Source organism: Drosophila hydei, unplaced genomic scaffold (assembly GCF_003285905.1).
Source record: "Drosophila hydei strain 15085-1641.00,03,60 unplaced genomic scaffold, DhydRS2 tig00000413-arrow-arrow-pilon, whole genome shotgun sequence".
Taxonomy (NCBI): Eukaryota; Metazoa; Arthropoda; class Insecta; order Diptera; family Drosophilidae; genus Drosophila; species Drosophila hydei.
This window is the reverse complement of record NW_022045725.1, coordinates 316978-336239: the sequence shown is the minus strand read 5'-3', so window position 1 is coordinate 336239 and position 19262 is coordinate 316978. Positions and strand designations below refer to the sequence as shown.

Sequence of the window (19262 nt, the reverse complement as noted above, 5' to 3'; positions counted from 1 at the left end):
ATATATGTATATATATATGTATATATTTATATAAAAAAGGGCACAAAAAATATTAAATATATAAACATTAAAAAAATGTTAAAACAGTTGGGCGTATATAGATTATAGATAACTGAATACAATGTTAAACGATTTTGTGTGTGTTTGTGTATAGCTGTGTGTGTGTGTGTGAGTGTGTCTGTGTGTGTGTTTTATACGTATGTACAGAAAAAGTATTGTATAAGTATATAAGCTGCGATCCATGCCCAGGTTGACATTTAGCTCCATCAACTACTCTCTCTCTCTCTCTCTCTCTCTCTCTTTTATATATCCTCCCTCTGTCTGCTCCTCTATCTAAACGGACTGCGTGGCGGCCTCACTGCTGGCTCGATGTAGACGCAGCGAGGAGCGGCATGGCAACGTGAATTGATACTTGTTATGGGAGAGCAGCGCGTAACGCTGCTGCGGCACAAAGTCCCAAAGCGCCCGCTCGATCATCTGCAACGCGCTGGAGCTGAGCACATCGGCCGTATACTGCGTGGGTGCGCCCGGGCACTGGGACATGGCTGGCAGATGAGAAACCAAATGGAGCATTAGATTACTAGTTAAAGATAAGCGCATGGGATTATACTTACTCTGCGCCACGGGCGCCTTGTAGAGCGACTCGGCGGTCATACCACAGGTGTCCAGGGCAACGATGCTGACGCCATAGGGCTGCAGCTCCTTGCGCAGCTCCTCGGCACACTTTTCGACGGCGACGCGTGATGCATTGAAGGCGACAAGGCCGTCGCCGCCCATGCTGGCGCCGGCACTGCTGCCACCCAGATAGAGTAGTCGGCCGCGTGTCGGCCGCAGCAGGCCAACAAAGGCCTTGGCCACGCGCAGCGTGCCCAGTATGTTCGTCTTGAGCATCTGCTCCCATTGCTGCACGTCCTGGGACTCGACGCGTCCGCGATACACGCTGCCGCTGGTATTGATGACGGCCGCAATGCCGCGCTCGTTCGCATTCAGATGGGCGCCCATAGCAATGGTGGCCTCTCTCAGCACATCCTCCCTGGTGACGTCCAGGCGCATGGGTATGATCGTGCCGCTGATGGGCTCCTCGCTATACTCGCGTATCTTCATCCAGCCGCAGAGCAATTTGGCGGGCAGCGAATCGCGCGCCTCCTTCATGCCGGCAAAGACGCGACAGCCCTTGTTCGCCAGATACGTGCACAGCTGCAGGCCCAGCGCCGTATCGGCGCTCGTCACCAGCACCACGCGGCTGGCTGGCAGCTCGCCATTGCCCACCTGGCTCTCCTCGCGCACCTTGCATATCAAATAGATCAACAGCGCGCCGGCTATCGAGAAGAGCGCCAGCAGCTGGAAGGCCAATACCAACATGGTCATTGGCTCCATTATGACATTGCTGCAAGTGCAAAAGAAACGGCATGCATTAGACTAAGTGGCTCTGTCTCGCTCGCTCTCCATGTCTCTACTGGGGCAGTTGGGGATAGTCAGCTGATCTCTAGATCCCCTTATTGTATAACTCTAACTCTTCTGGGTTATGGCTGCAGTCGAGCCAAGTGCGTTGCCCTCAATTGTGCTCAAGTCGAGCATATATAACAGCCCATCATATCATGTCATATCGTATCATATGATAATATTATATGACATGATATCATAAGCCACGGATACATCTAAAAATAAACTCAAATTGCAGCCAAGCGGCGGCAGCTCAGTTGCTAACTGACTGACTTTACAAGATGTATATCAGCAGATATTTATCTATATATATATATATCTATATATATATAGATATATAGTTGGCGCAGTTTCACTTTAATTATACGTTGAGCTATGTGCAACGCCAACCAGCAACGACTCCAAACGCATCGAGTTACATCTGAAATAAACGACTTTTTCTTCTACTTTTTACAATTTCTATTTTATATTTATACCCTGTACGCATTGCACATGGGGTATGCTGGCAGCTGTAGACAGCAAATATATGTGCTTCTTCCTCCTAGCTTAAAGCAGAAAAACCGATAAGTATCGATGTTGTTGGCCTAGTCTTAGCCTTCGCAGAGTAGCGCTTAGTCCGGCTTTGTTTTCACTCTGTCTATATATATTCACATATATCCTAATCTGCTTTTATCGCACTTTTATGCAGCTCTTGGCTTTTGCTTCACATTTGATTCGCTTAATTATTGCGCGTTTTTCTTCCAATTTCTTACAATTTACGACGCTGCCTCGTCGACATGGTCATAGACTTGGCTGCCTACCCCCTGCCACCCACAACTGCAGCTACGCTTACTTCACTCTGCCCCATCCCCATGCCCTTCCTTCGCTCGAACTGCGGCTCAGCAAACGTCTTCACTTGAAAACTAAAAGTTACAGACCATATAGGGGCTAGGCAGGCGTGTGTGTGTGTGTGCGTGTGTGGCTATAGACGCCATATGGACGCCAGCACCCAGTTGGTCTGCGCACGTAGTTAGCGATGCGTGTCCAGCCCCAAAGCCCAAAAAGTTTCGTGCATTTAGCAATAAATGTTGTCTACGTGCTTCTCTCCCTCCCTCCCTCCCTCTCTCTCTCTCTCTCTCTCTCCCTCCCTCTCTCCCTCTGTCTTTCTTTGCATTTCACTTCACGCGTCTCAAAAACGTTGTCCGCTGCATAGCTCATTTATCCAGTTCAAAGTAAAAGTTGTAGTCGCCCTTTCGAAACCTTCGCTCCAGGGCTTCAAAGCAAGCCCTAGACAATTCTACACTAAGCAGATCTTCAGCGCTCTCTCTCTGTCTACCTCCCGCTCACACTCTCGATCTAGCTTTGCGGCATTCAGCTGCCACTTGCCACTTGCCACTTGCCACTTTCTTCTTCCTCTTCTTGCGCTGCATTTTAACTGAATCTCAAATGCAACGCATCGCAGCTTTTGACTCTGATTTCGTTGACATGCGGAAATGGGTTTTGCCATATTTGTTTTTGCCACACTGTGCGTGAAACTGGCACTGGCACTGGCCGCACAGTGGCACTGAGCAAACATCCGCCTACGTTTGCCGTTACGCAATTAAAATACAATAATATGCACATACATATAAGGCCTGCCCAGACACGCCCCCACCACCAGCACCACCACTACCACTCGCCCCTCCCCCACCTCATAATGCAGCCAAAAATAAAGACAAGGCAAAGAAGACAACAACGACGCACTCTCTTCCGCATGAAAACGAACGACGAGTCTTAAGGCATTCATATAGATGGAAAGCTATATATATCCATTCCTTATTCCATATTCCATATTCCATCTTTACTTTAGAAATATCTATATGCATACACATATATCCTTTAGATATATGTCATTCATTTTCCACGTGTTTAGGTGGAATTCAGTGAGCTTTTGCAGCCATCTCTTGGCTTTTTAAATGTGGAATGACTTGGAATTTGGAACATTCATTTTACTCCCTAAAAACAAACGTGAAGCTTTCTTTATGTTTTGGTTTTAGATATTACACATATAATATGTGGAATGGTTTGGAATTTGGAACACTCAATTTGCTCTCTAAAAACAGAAATTTGAGGCTATTTATATATATATATATTTTTAATATATTTAGTGTATGGAACGTTTTGGAATATGGAATATTCAATACGCTCTTTAGAGAGGGAAGCGTTAAGCTTTCTTTATATTTTCTTAATAAATATATATAATATATGAAACGGATTGGAATGTGAAACACTGACTTCGCTCTCCAAAAACAAATTTGTTGTTACAAATTATTTATGTACAAATATATGTCTGGGATATGGAATTTGGAACACTCACTTCATTTAAAAAAAAAACAGAAGTTTTCTGCTTCATTTATGTCTAATTTTTAATAATAAATATATATATTATTTATATAGTTTGGAACGTTTGGGAATATGAAACTGGTTTAGCCAAGGCTTCCGCCTTGTCGTTTCGCTTGTATATCAATTGAAGCTAGCTGCCGCTCAACTGGTCAACTCAATGCTCAATGCAACTGCCATCAGGTGCCGACCCAGTTCTGAGTTGTGGCCAATTGCAATGGCAGCTTTTGGCCAAGTGGTCGTTGCATAAGCCAGATTGCATCAGGCAGGTTGCTTGTACGTTGGCTGTTGGCCCGATGGCTGGCCATGTTGCTTGTCAGTTATGTCAACTGGAATTGGTTCTAGTTGATTCAAGCTGTCAGCTCCGCATGTTGCTAATTAAGCTGCCGCTGCAGTGGCTAATTCACAATGGTTGCTTGTTAATTGTGAATGCATTGAAATTATTCAATTATGTGAAATTGTTTGTCCATTGAACTTGCTGACTAAACTCAACTACGGTCAGTCAATCAGTCAGTCACTCAGTCTCTCTGTCCGCCTGTCTGTCTGCCAAGCTGTTATAATTAAAAATATATATAAGTATATAGATATAGTTGGCTCGCACAGATCTCGCCATGCATGAGGCTTGTCAATTATGGCCAGCAATTCGTATGCTGAGATATGCGAGCCCAGCTTTGAGATAGCTCAAATTAAACGTGACATTCAGCGGCGGTAAAGCCTTCATTCACATTGCATAATGATAACTGGGCATAGTTTAGCTTCCAGTTAAATTTAGCTGTACGGCAACACTGGCAGCTAAGCTCATGTTAAATTCATTAAGTTCAATTAAGCCAATTGCTATCATTCTTGGCATCTAGTCATGTTTAGCTAACACTTGACAAGCGCTTGTTCGCTTAAGTAAGCGTGCTATTCAGCCATTCAGCCATTCAGCCATTCAGCCATTCAGCTATGCAGCAATTAAGCAACTGTTATCTTTCACATTCTACAATTATGCGCATTAAATGACTTTATATGCTTGACCGAATCATTTAAAAGCTAATCGAGTCCAACAGGCACATCGCGTTGGCTTGACCGGCTGTTAAAGCTTTACAAGCCACTTTAACATGCAGTTTTGCCTCTTAAGTGCCTGTTAATTGTCCAAGTCATTTAGCATTTTTATTGCTCAATTGTTATATTTAACAGCTAGCTACACTTTTACAAGCTACTTTAACATGCAGTTATTTCGTTTATATTTATTGTTCAACTCATTCTGAATGCCCGCAGAACTTAACACTTGCTTATTCAGTGGCTGTTCATTGTCTGGCGAAGAAAGAGAAGAAGCCTTTTCATATTTTATGATACGCGTATTTCGTGTATAATCAAAGACATATATTCACATAATCTGAGCTGTTTGAACAATTGCTAAGCGCTCTTTTCCACTTCTTCATCTTCTTCTTCTTCATTTAATTTTTATGTAAATCTGAACAAAAATCAAAGCTTATTGTTGGTCGAACAGTTGGGGTCATTGTGTTCGACTCCCTGTGGATAATGGGCTCTAGAAAAACAGACACAGAGACAGAGGCAGAGAGAGAGACATAGAGAGAGAGGGGGAGAGGGAGAAAGGGAGAAAGGGAACGAAAGGCAACGAAATGATATAGTTACAGATACAGATGCAGATAAAGCTTAAAATACGGATACAGATACAGATAAAGCTAAAGCTAAAAATACAGATACAGATGCAGATAAAGCTAAAGATACGGATACAGATGCAGATAAAGCTTAAAATACGGATACAGATACAGATAAAGCTAAAGCTAAAAATACGGATGCAAATGCAGATAAAGCTAAAGATACAGCTACAGCTACAGCTACAGCTACAGATGCAGAATTGCAATGTTACACCTCGAGCTTCTCTGTCCATTAGTAAAGCCTTGCCTAGAATATATAGCTAGAGCTAGAGATATAGAAACCAAAATTTAGTGAGTGTGAGTCAAAAGCGCGTTGGGACTTGACTCTGTGCTTTGGCAGTTCAAGTTTAGCTTTTAATCACTTTGAAGCTAATTTCATCTGACGACGGCTCATAAAAATGAGATACAACTGTGAGTGAGTTGAGTCAAGGGGGCTTCGGTTAATGTACCACATGAGGCATACACATAGACGTAGAGCTGTCAATGATGATCTCGCATAAGTAGAACAAATATATATACAGGCAAAAGATACATCAGCTTGGTAAATATATCATACACTCATAGCTACATTCTAGCTATTGTAATTAATAGATATTCGAATTATAATCAAACATAGTATTATCTCAATTATCTACAGCCCTAAGCATAGATTGTTAAATATCTAGATACAGTTGCTTGCAGTTAGTTGAGCAATAGATACAAATGTATCTGCAGATATTTCCTTCAGCTGTCCTCTAGATCTTTGAGCTGCACTCATATAACTTCATAGTTGATCTCAATCAAACACTCTTTGCCTCTCTCTCTTATTCTCTTCTTCTCTTTCTCGCTCTTTCTCTCTTTCCCCTCTCTCTTTCGCTATTCATTTGATTTATATTCAATCATTGATCTACAGCTTTTTTGATAAATGACTTTATGTTATGAGCAAATCTCTCTCATTCTCTCTCTCTCTCTCTCCCTCTCTCGCTTTTGGCATACTTGTAAGTTTTGTATCTTGAATTGGTTTTGTTGCTTTTGCGTCGTGTCCTAATCGTGCATTAGTCACAAAGTCTGCCAAAGCCGTGTTTTGTTTTATTTTGTTTTGCTTTGTTGTTTTTTATTTTTATGGCTTCATGGCAGCCATGTTGTGCAGGGTGTGTTACACACACACACACACACACACACAGTGAGACAGGTGTGTGTCTGTGCATACCTATAAAATATGTTAATTGCGACATTTGCTGATTTGTTGTGGCTATTTCAGCAGCAGCACAATTGTTGCTATTGTTGCTGCTGCTGCTGCTGCTGCTGCTGTTGTTGTTTTAACATTCAAGCCAAATATGTCAGCCTTGTCTCGCATCCATAACCATCCACAATCCATATCCACACATTCATATGCCCAACATTCAAATCCCATGCCTGTGAGCGTTGTCTTATTAATCACAATATTGCGCATACGCAGCGTATTGCAGCTTTCGCAGAGGCGTTTTATTTTTAGATCAGACAGATCGATGCTGCGCCGCTGATGATGACTTAAAGTCTCATTAGACGCTAACAACTATGCATAGCCTATACCCTGTAATTTGTTCAGCTGGGTATATACAATCGCAAGGAATGCAGTTGTTGGCTCTGCTCAGCTGGAATGTGACTCCTTCCCAACTCAAAGTTAATAGGTGCCTGGCTTTGTGTCTTATATAAGCGCTGTCAGTTCACAGCGCGTAAATCTAATCAATTCAACGAAACCCAAATTGAAAACGAATTTCCACATTTTGTTTTTTTGCCGCTTTAATAACTTTTTTTAGACATGCATTGAAATTCCACTGAATAATGGGCCAAATAGCGAAAATTGTTCGTTAAATGAGCAAAAAGAAAAAAGTTAATAAAAAAAAACAACAAAGAAAATTGAAGGAAAACATTGCAGAAATAAAAACAAAAGCAAAACTTGTGGAAAGTGAAAAAGCAACACTCGACGAACCAGAGCGAATTGCAATTGCAATTGCAATTTTTCCTCTGTTTCTACTTCTCTTTTCACGAAGTTGGCTAATTGCTTTAATTAAAGAATCGATGCAAACAAACAAACCAAAAAATATGAGTGAAATATATGAAACTCGAGTAGCCCAATTAATTTGCACCTCAAGTCTTGAGCAGCGAAACCAGAAAACAGAAGTAAAAACTAAGGCATTGAGCTATGGGTGCACGGCTAACAGATACCCTGTAGAGAGTGAGAGAGACAGAGAGGAGGAGAGAGTGGGATTGAAAGCTGCAGGTGATTGAAAGATAGAGAGAGACATCGAGAGGCAGAGAGAGAGGGAGAGAGATGCCTAGAACCAGGCGCTCGCTCAATCAATCAAAAATGAATATTATTTGCTAATTACTCGAGAGGGCTTAAACAGTTGAATGAAACATCAAACAGTCAAACAGTAGATCAAGTCATATTGATAAATACACACGATCGCTCATACCCATTCGATTGATCGTGCTACAGGGTATGCCAAACAGGTGCCAATGAGCCGCATTCAAGTGAAGCTCCCGACCAGTTGGCGTCAAAAATCAGCTTTTTACAAAACATATATGTAAATATATATAAAGATATATATATACAATTATATACACTTACGTATCTGTACACAGATATACGTATATATGTATTTGGAGGTGTGTATAAGTAGTACAAGTATCTTTCGTAGTCGCATAACTCAGCGTATCTGTTTTTTTTTTTGTTTATTTTGTGTTTTGTTTTTGAGTTTCGGGCTCGTTTGGCGATTTCTTTCTGTTTAACACATTTTGGACACGCATTGCCAGCAGCGACTGTGCGAGAGTGCTAATTCGGCGCAAGCTGTCTTGCCTCCCCTCCTGCGTGGCCAGGCGCCTGCCACAGCACCCAACGCCCCTGGAACGCCTTCAAATCAATTGATGTGACCCAAATATTGACTATCGCCTCCAACAGATGTTTCCAGATACAGAAACTCGAAGCCAAAGTGAAAATATGCTAAGTTCGTGTAATATTTTGGCAATCCACTCTCTCTCTCTCTCTCTTTGTCTCTCTCTGTCCCACTTGTTTCTCCCTCTCTCTCTGTCTCTCTTTCTCGCACTGTTCCTGCCTCGCTCATTGCGTAGGTGGCTTCATGTTATGCATTTCAATATAGCTTCCAGTTTAAGCATTTGTTTCTCTTTCATCTATTTCTGCTTCTATCTAGGCTTCAAATGGTCGCGTCGTCTCAGGGGTTTCGGTTCCTACGATCCCCCAATAAAAAAAACATATATATAATATACATATACATAAATCATTTCATAATTATACTGATGCTAATGCTAATGCTAATGCTAATGCTAATGCTAATGCTAATGCTAATGCTAATGCTAATGCTAATGCTAATGCTAATGCTAATGCTAATGCTAATGCTAATGCTAATGCTAATGCTAATGCTAATGCTAATGCTAATGCTAATGCTATGCTAATGCTAATGCTAATGCTAATGCTAATGCTAATGCTAATGCTAATGCTAATGCTAATGCTAATGCTAATGCTAATGCTAATGCTAATGCTAATGCTAATGCTAATGCTAATGCTAATGCTAATGCTAATAGTAATACTAATATCAATACTAATACCAATGCTAATACTAATACTAATAATAATAATAATAATAATAATAATAATAATAATAATAATAATAATAATACTAATACTAATATTAATACTAATACTAATATCACTACTAATACTAATATTAATACTAATACTAATGCAACAGCAATGCTCATTTCAGGCTGCTAATAATGACCATGATCATGATAATGATGCTAATGACATTGCTAATGGGAATGATGCTGCTGCAGCTGCAGCTGATGATGACGACGCTGCTTGCTGCCCATAGCAAACTGATGACCAATATTATCATTGTCATGATCATCGTTATGATCATAATCATGATCATGAACATGGGCAATAAACACTCAGCAATTTTCACCAAGTTCGCTGAACTCTTCGATTCGTTTACTCACGGCAACAACAACAAAGTTGTCTGCGCTGTCTTCGCATTCATACGAAATAAAACGAAATGTTTATTGTAATAATGCCACCCACCCACAATTCATAGGTTTCTGCTATATATATGTATATAGTACATAAACATCAAAGGCAATTTTCAGCATTAACCGAGTAAATTACAAATTTTCAAGTTCATGTCGAGCGAACGGCTCGCTTTAGACAGCTGAAAGCATATGAAAAGACTTTTCTTTTAGTCACTCTCAGACTGAGAACTTAATGCAGTGACTGGCACACTCTAAAGCAAGCATAATTCGATCTGAAGTTGTCACAGATCTTGGAAAGTTCTTCAATAGTTTGAATTGCTTTGAAGTTTTTCCAATCGATCAACAAAACCAAAATTTAGATTAGAATTCTTCAACTAGATATAGAGCCTATATATACTCGCTTACATTCTGTCGCTGTAGAGTATTTGTGTCTTGTCAGCGTGTCTGAAGATTAGATCATTCGCGAGCTGAGCTAAGCGCGGGCGTTGACGATGACAGCACAACGGGGCGTATGACAAATGTGAAAAGATTCAAGACTCGAGCTGACAGCTGTCAGCTGAGTGTCTAGAAACTGTGAAGCAACGAGTCGCGAGTCGCCGTCTGACATTGGCTTAATCAAATCGTCACATAGATCTATGTGGAGCAACTGCTAGGAATGTCAAGCTCAACCTAACGGTTAGACATTCTCAGCTCTTCAAGGAACATTCGTATAGATGCCAAGCTGAGAGGCATACAGGAGCGATCTTCTATAACCTTTGCAGCTGCATCTTTATAGATCTTCATTGTCAGTATATGCAAAGCAAGTTGTGCTGAATTCTTATTGGATCAGCTTGAACTTCATAGAGGCAAGCAGACAGATCGGCTTAATGTGGATAATGCATAGATAAAACTTTATATATATATGCAGATGCATAGAGCTCTAAGTGTCTGTATTACTATACATAATCAGTTCAACTATATCTGCTATATAGAAAGAGGAATTTTTGTAATTGTTATGTTGAGTCAATTATGATATATATATATACTAGAAGAGTTTTATAGCTACATATATATATCAAGTAACATATATATATCAAGTCTAATATGAATCTGCTGCTTCCATCGTTGCTCTGTTTAGTTTCCAGTTTCTCAGTTAATGCGATTTGGTATTTATATTTGATAATTTAATCAACTTAGGCTTAACAATTATGATGGACTACATATATATATATATATAGTTATATAGTTATATAGTTATAGCCATGCAATTGTTGGCATAAATCGCATGTCGCGCATACGTCACAGTGCATCGCATCGCATCGCATTATAATAATCGCATATGGAATTTGATGAGGATGAGGTAATACGCCCCTTCGTCTGGCTCTCGTCTAGCCCCCATAGATCTGAAGTTTTCACACGCTTTTCGAAGTTGTTGTTTATTTGTCTCTCTTTCTTTTTCGTAGTTTTTATAAGCCATTCAAGTGGATATTTGATTTAGGGCCGCGTTTTATTGGCCAACTTGGCTGCTGACTGATTTTTGATGAACCTTTTTATTATTATTATATTATTATTATTTTGTTGTCTTTGCACATTTTATCTGTCGTTTAACTTAACTGTTGTAAATTTGTCGTTTTCTTCGGTTTTCATGGGTCGCTTTATCGCCTATTACCGGATAGATTACCGCATTTCGTACGCCTCTCGGCGCTTTCTCATGTTAATGAAGCTCTTCTCATTATGCAAACTATCGAACAACTCTCCGTGGACCACACACACACACAGATACACACACACATAAGTTGCTTTTATAGCCTTCGAGTTAAGAATGCGGTTTCTGCCGCTAGGTGTCGCTTATTACTGTTCTATCATTAGGGATTGATAAGTGGAAATATGAATGAAGCTATATGAGCAAATATATATATTGCATATGTATATGTGTATTATATATATGTCTATATATGTATATCTTTCCGATATATATGTATATAGTTTTGTATTACTAAATGCTACGATTTGTTTCATAATAACTCTAGTAACTTAAGCTATCGATAACTTTGGCCATTTTCGAGAAAATCGATTTCGATTGGTATCAAACTTATGTCGGTCGAGTTGAGTTCCCCTGCGGCCTCTTCCCATATTTGTAACATTCTCAGCCCAATTCACTTGCAACATATTTCGATTGCTCAATTGTAAAATTCTGCACTTCATTTCGAAATTGGTCTTCAAATTGAATTGTGTACCAATTATAATTGCTATTTCGATTGTTTTTCATTTTCCATTTTCAGTTTTATTATTCTCGGCTTTATTTTTTTTCTACTCTCTGCAATTGCAGTTGAAAACTTAACGCTCGATTCAGCGTTAAAATTGCTTTGTGCCACTTTCAAGTTGCATTTGGTTTTTCTTCTCCTTCTTCTTCTTCTTCTTCTTGTTTTTGTTTACTTCTTCTACTTCTACGAGCTATTGTTTTTGTGTACTCTGAGTCTGTGGACAAAGTGCTAACTGGGTAGATGAGCTTTGCTCAAATTGTTTTGGCAAAAAACTCAGAAAACTTTTCGAAAAAACATCAGTTTTCGAACTCGAAATTAATGGAAAATTCTGAAAGAAATAGAGGTTTTCCAACTGGCATAGATAACACTTAAATTATGTTTGATTTTCGTAAAAGAGACACTTTCGAACTCGAAATATCAGATTTTCGAACTGGCAAATTTTCGAAATTAAGATCACATCGAACTGCAAGTATACATCTATCATATATCTTGTATGACAGATAATATGATATATATATATATATATATATATATATATGGCAAGTGCAGGGTATCTAACAGTCGATAACAACCGCTTGTCTACTGTTTCTATTTCTATTTGTAAGACGTCAATTGCTTTAAACAATCAGCTCACAACGAGCTGCCAAATTGCATTCAGACAGGTGCGCAGCTCGAGTGCTTTGTAGGGCTTTGCTACGAGAAGTGGCTCGATAAGGCCCGATTTGTTTGCTGGATGTATACATAAATATATATATATTTATATATATATATATAAGTGCATGTGTGCACATAGAAGAGAAGTTCTAAAAAATGTCACGTTTGCCTAGTGAGCATAAAAATTCAAATGGATTAGCATTACGACTCGATAGCATTTTATCGAAATGACAAAGCCTCTCAATAGAGCATATTTCAAAGCGTTGATAGCGAGAGAGTACTTAAAGGCTATAGACAATATAGAACAATTTACGAATAGTTCAGTTGGACAACATTTAGCATCTAGCGACGACGACGACTAGTAACCGAATGCTCTCATAGACTGAGATACTTCAGCTCTAGGCTGCTACCGACTCTAGGCCCAGACATGTCTATACCATCCGCTGTATGCCCAGCACTCTGAGTGCAGCTGAGCTAACATAGTTTAAGGAACTGCCATTGAAGTTGGCCAAAACAGACGTCAGACGTCTCCCTCTTTCACTCCAACTGCCTTCCACAGTGGCGCATGCGTGCCAAAAACACATTAAAATTGATATATATACATATATATATATATATATATATATATATATATATAGATATAGATATAAATAAGTAGATATATATGTAGTTATACGAATAAAAAACACTTTCAAAAAGCATTGCAAATTAGTTTTAACAATCAACATTTTTGTTTTTGTTTTTAAATTGCATTTTATTTTAAGTTTCTTCTTCTTCTTCTTCGTTTTTTTAGTAGCTGCCAAAGCCGAAGCCTGTCAGGAATTTTAATCGAGTTTTGATCGTTTTTTATACCCTTGCGTTTAGGTACACAGCGTGCAAGTGTGTCACGACTGTTAGAGGTCTTTGGCATACGTAAGTAGACTAAAGGGGAAGAGTTAGATATATATCTATAGGGTGAGAGACAGAGGAAGCTGTAGAGCGCAAGAGAAAGAGTAAAAGGCGAGAAGGCTAGAGAGGGAGAGAAAGAGCAAGAGATAGAAAAGATAGAGAGAAAGATATGATGCAATAGGAGGCGTATAGGAAGAAGAGAAAGAGAGAGGCAGGGAGAGAGGAGAGGTAGAGCTAGTTGGATACATATAGATAATCAAATAGATAGATATATACTTATCAAAGTACATAGATATATAGCAACAGAATGGATTGAGGGGTAGAAATATAGAAAGATGAAAAGACAAAAAAATCCATATAGATAGATCAAGTTAATAGACGGATGCAAAACATATATGTTTATGTATATGGTTAGCGAGATGGCTGGCTAGATATAGAAACGGCTATAGATTTATAGATGCTAGCATATATAGGCAGATAGTTGTACTCTGTAGATATATATGGACATATAGCAAGGAGCATAGTAATTTATTTATAGAGTTTCTTCTTAGAATCTACCAAATCTATTATCTAAACTTCAGATAGTTTTTCAAGTATAAATTTTATTTCTGCATTGCTTGGAGAATGTTGAGAAATCAAAGCTAACAAATTGAAACGATATCTGAGAGACAACTTGATTTTTAATCTATATTATATATAGCATTTTGTTTAGAAACCATTGAAGGGTATTTAAGCTTCTGCAATGCCAGCTTTAATCACTCGCATGTGTTTTTAATTATTATTATTTTTATTTTTTTTTAATTTTTAATTTTTTGCTTTCGGTTTTCGATTTCCATTTCAGTGCGAATGGACAAAAATCAATTTTGCTTTTTATTTGTTTTTGAGTTTCTTTTATGGATTGCGACTGTAGTATTTATAAATAACTTGGCGAATTCGATGCCAAATCCAATTCCGAATCCGAATCCGATTCCGGGCGACTGCAGCTGGGGGCAGCCACTCGAGCGTCCTATTTGGAATAGTCGTCGTCTGTGTTGTTGTTGTCGCTTTCCGCCAATTATGGACACAGAGTCGTCGTCAATTTGAAATTTCACTTTTTTCAAATATTTTTTCTTATATTTGTTTTGTACTCGTTTGAACTCTCGACAGAGAGACACAAAAGCGTCGGACTTGGCCGCTTGGCATTTGGAGCGCAAGTGCAGCTGAGGGCTGGCAACGGAGCAAGTGCATGGGAATGGGAATGGGAATGGGAATGGAATGGGCATGGGTATGGGTATGGGATGATTTGCAATAAACTGGCTAATAGCCAGATTTGCAGCAGCAGCATGAACAGCGAGCAGCTTCAACAAGTTAGCCAGCCAAGCAGACACAAGTTATAATTAAAGCTTCGCTTTCACCTCTTTCAATTGTCGAATACTTAGGAGCACTTAGTGCTGACTTACCAGCTACAACAACAACAACAACAGCAGCAGCAGCTGCAGCAGCAGCAGCGCTAGCGTCTTAAGGATTTGTTATGTGTGTTGCTCAACACTGACGGATCTACGACGACAGTAGGTCAGCGCAGAAAGTGTTCTGAGTTGCCCAGTTTTGACTTGATACGGGTTTTTTAGTGTGTTAGCCAACACTGTTTTAGCTGTATAAACAGCTGTAGCTCAAGTTCGCTCGAATTGACATAAAATTGTGCGCCCTTTGGCTTAAGCAGTTTAACTATATGTTGTCCTAAACCAACACTGTTTTCCAATACAGCTTATTAAATACAAGTTTTCTTTCTAGCATTGGCGTTGAACAGCACTGTCAGTTCAATTGCTTCGAATTGACCAACACTGCTACGCAAATTCGGTTGCCTTACGTTAACCAACACGTGCTTAAGCTGTTTTACAACACTAAAAGTTGAGCTTCAAGCATTTTGGCAAATTTTGAACTATTACAAAAACTTAGCTTGATTTCTAATAAGTTTCTTAATTGATTTCGGTGTTAATCAACACTGGTGATTAAGTTGTCAAGTTGTTTTACAACACTAATAAGCAAGCTCTCAACAATGTAAGTTGATTGACTCGCAAACATATTTCAACTCGCTTCTTATAGAAATTGGCCTTTAGCGTTAGCCAACACTAGTTAGCAAGCTAATAAGTACTTTACAACACTAACAATTTGGCTTTTAATTCAAGACTCGTTACTCCATTGGACGAACAACTCTTATTGGGCTGGCCTTGTCTCTCATTTTGGGCCCACCTCCGGGTGGTCTCGACTAAGTGGCCTGAACCCGCTCGCCCCACGCCTTTACAGCTGCCCAATTACAGTTTTGTTGCTGGTATTTTTATGGCCAAAAACCTGTCGATACGCCAGAATGAAGCCAGAGACACGCGTGTAGATTTGCGCTATGCACAGACAGAGAAACAGATTGAGATACAGCTGAGGCAAGCCCATAGACTTACATATATATATCCACATATGTATGTGTATGCAGATGGATATTTTAGGTATTTTGTGTGTGTGTGTGTGTGTGTGTGTGTGTGTGTGTCTGCTTGTCTTTCAGCTGCCATAGTCAAGATTGTCTATTTGTTAAGCTATCTCGCATGTTTGAGCAATGACCTCAACTGTTTGTTTATTGTTTTTTTTCTTCTCTTTTATTTTTTTTGTCGTCGTCTCGTTCGTGCGTGGAATTTCTTTAGAGATCTTAACTTGCGGCTTGTCTTGTAAGTGTCAAAAAACGCAAGAGAGAAAAACAAAACAGAAAAAAGATGTGTGCAACAACTCGATGCTCGATTCGCCTAAGATCAAAGTTCAACTTGCAACTTGCTGCACATCAACATGTTTCCATTTCAATTTCAATTTCAATTTCAATTCAGTTTCGCATTCAATTACCATCGAGTGCTAGGCTAAGTACGTTCAATAGAGCATCCATCGAATGTTGGTCAAGTGTTTCTATCTCTCTCCTTCTCGCTCTCGCGCTGACCTTTTAAAAACTCATTTGGACACATGCCTGCTATACCCTGTAAGCATTCTGATGGGGTCTTTCATTGCGGGTTCGATTACAAAATTAGCTAAGCTACGTTTTAAGTTGAAATTTAATAACTTTTGTCATTGATCGAAGCTTAAATTGAAATTCACTAACAAGTTTAAATTTTATTGAAGTGTATTGCAAATGAATTCGAAATTGAATTGAAATTGAATTCAAAATTGAATTCGAAATTGAAACCGAAATTGAAACCGAAATTAAAACCGAAATTGAACTGAAATTGAATAGAAAATAAATTGAAAATTCGAAATTGAATTGAAATTGAATTCAAAATTGAATTCGAAATTGAAACCGAAATTGAAACCGAAATTGAAACCGAAATTGAAACCGAAATTGAAACCGAAATTAAAACCGAAATTGAACTGAAATTGAATAGAAAATAAATTCCAAATTCGAAATTGAATTGAAATTGAATTCAAAATTGAAACCGAAATTAAACTGAAATTGAATAGAAAAAAAAATTAAAAATTGAATTGAAATTTAAATCAAAATTCAATTGAAAATGAATTCGAAATCGAATAGAAATTGAGTTCGAAATTGAAACCGAAATTGAACAGAAATTGAATAGAAAATAAATTCGAAATTGAATAGAAATTGAATTCGAAATTGAAACCGAAATTGAACTGAAATTGAATAGAAAATAAATTCAAAATTCGAAATTGAAACCGAAATTGAACTGAAATTGAATAGAAAAAAAATTAAAAATTGAATTGAAATTTAAAACAAAATTCAATTGAAAATGAATTCGAAATTGAATTGAATTCGAATGGAAAATCTGATATACAAATAAAATATGCACATATCCAAAAATTTAAAAACTATATATACTATATACTATACTATATTATATTATTTCGATTCAAAATAGAACTAAACTTCAAAACAAATTAGATTTGTTCAGATCATAAGATCGTATTAAAACTTTAAGTTTGCATTTCTTCTATTATCAAGTTTGCTTGGCATTAGCGATGATAATTTCCATACAACCAACAACAATAAGATTTCAAGGCAATTCCTGTAAATTTGAAGAGTTGTAATCGCCAAAAGTTGCTTCATGGATACTTCCAAAAGCAGACACACATATAGAGCCTTACGCACCGCCACCCATTCCAGCAAACGGCGAGAAGCGTAAGAATAGAAAGTTTTGCTTTGAGCGCACTGTCAGGGTATCTTCTAGCTGGGCACTACCAAGTGGAGCTGTTTCTCTCTTGTCTTTTAATTTGTGTATTGTAAATGCTATAATATTAGTCTGCGTGTTGTTGACCAAGCTTTTTAAAACAAGAATTGACAAGAAGAATGTGTTTTGCTTTTGTTTTTGTTTTGGTTTTTGTTTCTTGTTTTTATTTATGTTTTTTTCTTTTTTTTTTAACACAAATTCATTTGCATGCGCATACAACAGGTATTTCTGTTGTTGTTGTTGCTGTTAAAGTTAAGATTGATGATTTTAAGCGATTCGGCACGAGCGAGACGCACGGCTTTTTTTCTGAGGCCGCTTTTCTGGCATTCCACATTCAACTTCCCCCATCCCGCCCTCCTCTCCCCCGCCCTGAGCCCCTCTGAAGTTGACATTAAATAGCTGATGCGATTCTTTTGCATATGAATGCCTACAGCTTGGCTTAGAAAATGTAGACGATTCCCCTCTTGGGCTTCGATGTGAATCTTGCAGACATTATCTCATTTGGTTATCTCATCTTGACTGAACAAAACACAAAAATTAATAAATAAAGCTGATTCGGCACACATTTTGAAATGCAGTTATGCGCTAATGAACTGTTGTCGCTACGATTAATTATCGACTTATCGATAAGTTTTGCTTGAGTGCGCAATGCGTCTATCGAATCGGGTTTGAAAGTCAGCAGCACTTTGACATTGAATCGAACTCTAAGGGGAGCAAGAAGAGCAGCAGGAGAAGGGTGTGGGGGTCAACTTATATGTATGGACTCTATATGTATGCATATATCTTACCCTTGATTAGGTTCGCGTGCCGCAAATGAAGATCAAATTCGATTCCTTGATATTTGTTTTTGGTCTCGCTCCGTTTAGCAGCAATTAATATATATGTATAAGAAACAACTCTATAATATAGGCAAAAGAAATAAGCGAATAACGAATTTTATGGCTGAGCAAGACGAAACTATGAACAACAATAAAAAAAAATAAAAACAACACACACACAGACACAAAAAATAAATATGCAAATCTTCAATAAATTTAAATTGATGGTCAGCAAATGAAAAAAAAGGAAATCAAAGCGAATTTCTTGCTTTGCATTAGAGAAAAAAAAAACAAACAAAATTAAATAAATAACAACAAAAACCACATTAAAACGGTCTTTGAGTATATTCGTTTTGTGGAATGCGCCCGCCTTCGGTTTCGGCTCTGGCAACGACTTGCATCGGTTTCTGTTTCAATTTCAATTTCAGTTTCGGTTTGTGGCGGCGGCTGCTCTTTACCAAATTTCACGCACAGTTTCGCACAGCGACACAGACTCGTTTCTCGAATTCGAACTCGAATTCGAATATCGTTGCTCGGGCTCAGGCAGCTCTGTCAAACGCTTTAAGATATCGACTTGGCGCGTTCAGCTCGTACCGAAGACTGTCTGGCTGTTTAAGCCGCTGCCCAAGCCAGAGCTCAGTTGCTACTTCGTAAGCACATCCGAGCGCTGCCGAGCTACAGCCGCTGCTTCGTGTTTACTGGCGGCTGCTCAATTTACTTTGTTGTTGTTTTTTTTTGCTGCCCGTTCGCCATTTCGTTAAAGGCGACAAAATGTCAAATCAATGCGATATGTGATCCTCGCAGCTAGCGCCTCTATACCCTGGATAGAATTGTGAACTGGGCTGAATTGAATCCTGTGCGTATATATGTAAGAGGCAAAGCTACGCCCTAAGGTATACAATATTCATTTGATCTACATGAGGCAGATGTTAAGTTGAAATTCGAACGTAGTAAATTAATTATTTACAAATTAGAATCTATTTGGATGGA

At 38.7% G+C, this 19262-nt stretch overlaps 1 protein-coding gene across 2 annotated transcripts; it reads right to left on the bottom strand.

Moving 5' to 3' along the window:
* Positions 1-44: 44 nt before the first annotated feature.
* On the bottom strand, positions 45-18859 carry LOC111597273 (uncharacterized oxidoreductase SSP0419). Of its 2 annotated transcripts, none has more exons than XM_023311887.2 (4): positions 18731-18859; positions 18243-18352; positions 615-1387; positions 45-545 (listed from the first exon to the last, which is right to left on the bottom strand). In XM_023311887.2, exons 3-4 carry the CDS (start codon positions 1375-1377, stop codon positions 334-336), a joined length of 975 nt encoding a protein of 324 aa, XP_023167655.1. In that variant the 5' UTR covers positions 1378-1387; positions 18243-18352; positions 18731-18859; the 3' UTR covers positions 45-333. The 2 variants fall into 2 exon arrangements, with proteins under 2 accessions (XP_023167655.1, XP_023167656.1); XM_023311888.2 differs by having other exon boundaries at positions 18745-18859.
* Between the last annotated feature and the right edge of the window lie 403 nt (positions 18860-19262).

Bases quoted from the DNA above. Each gene is read 5' to 3' on its own strand.
- LOC111597273 (XM_023311887.2), bottom strand. From the start codon at position 1,377: ATGGAGCCAATGACCATGTTGGTATTGGCCTTCCAGCTGCTGGCGCTC. The intron at 546-614 runs GTAAGTATAATC...CTCATCTGCCAG, and splicing joins CAAGGCGCCCGTGGCGCAGA to CCATGTCCCAGTGCCCGGGC.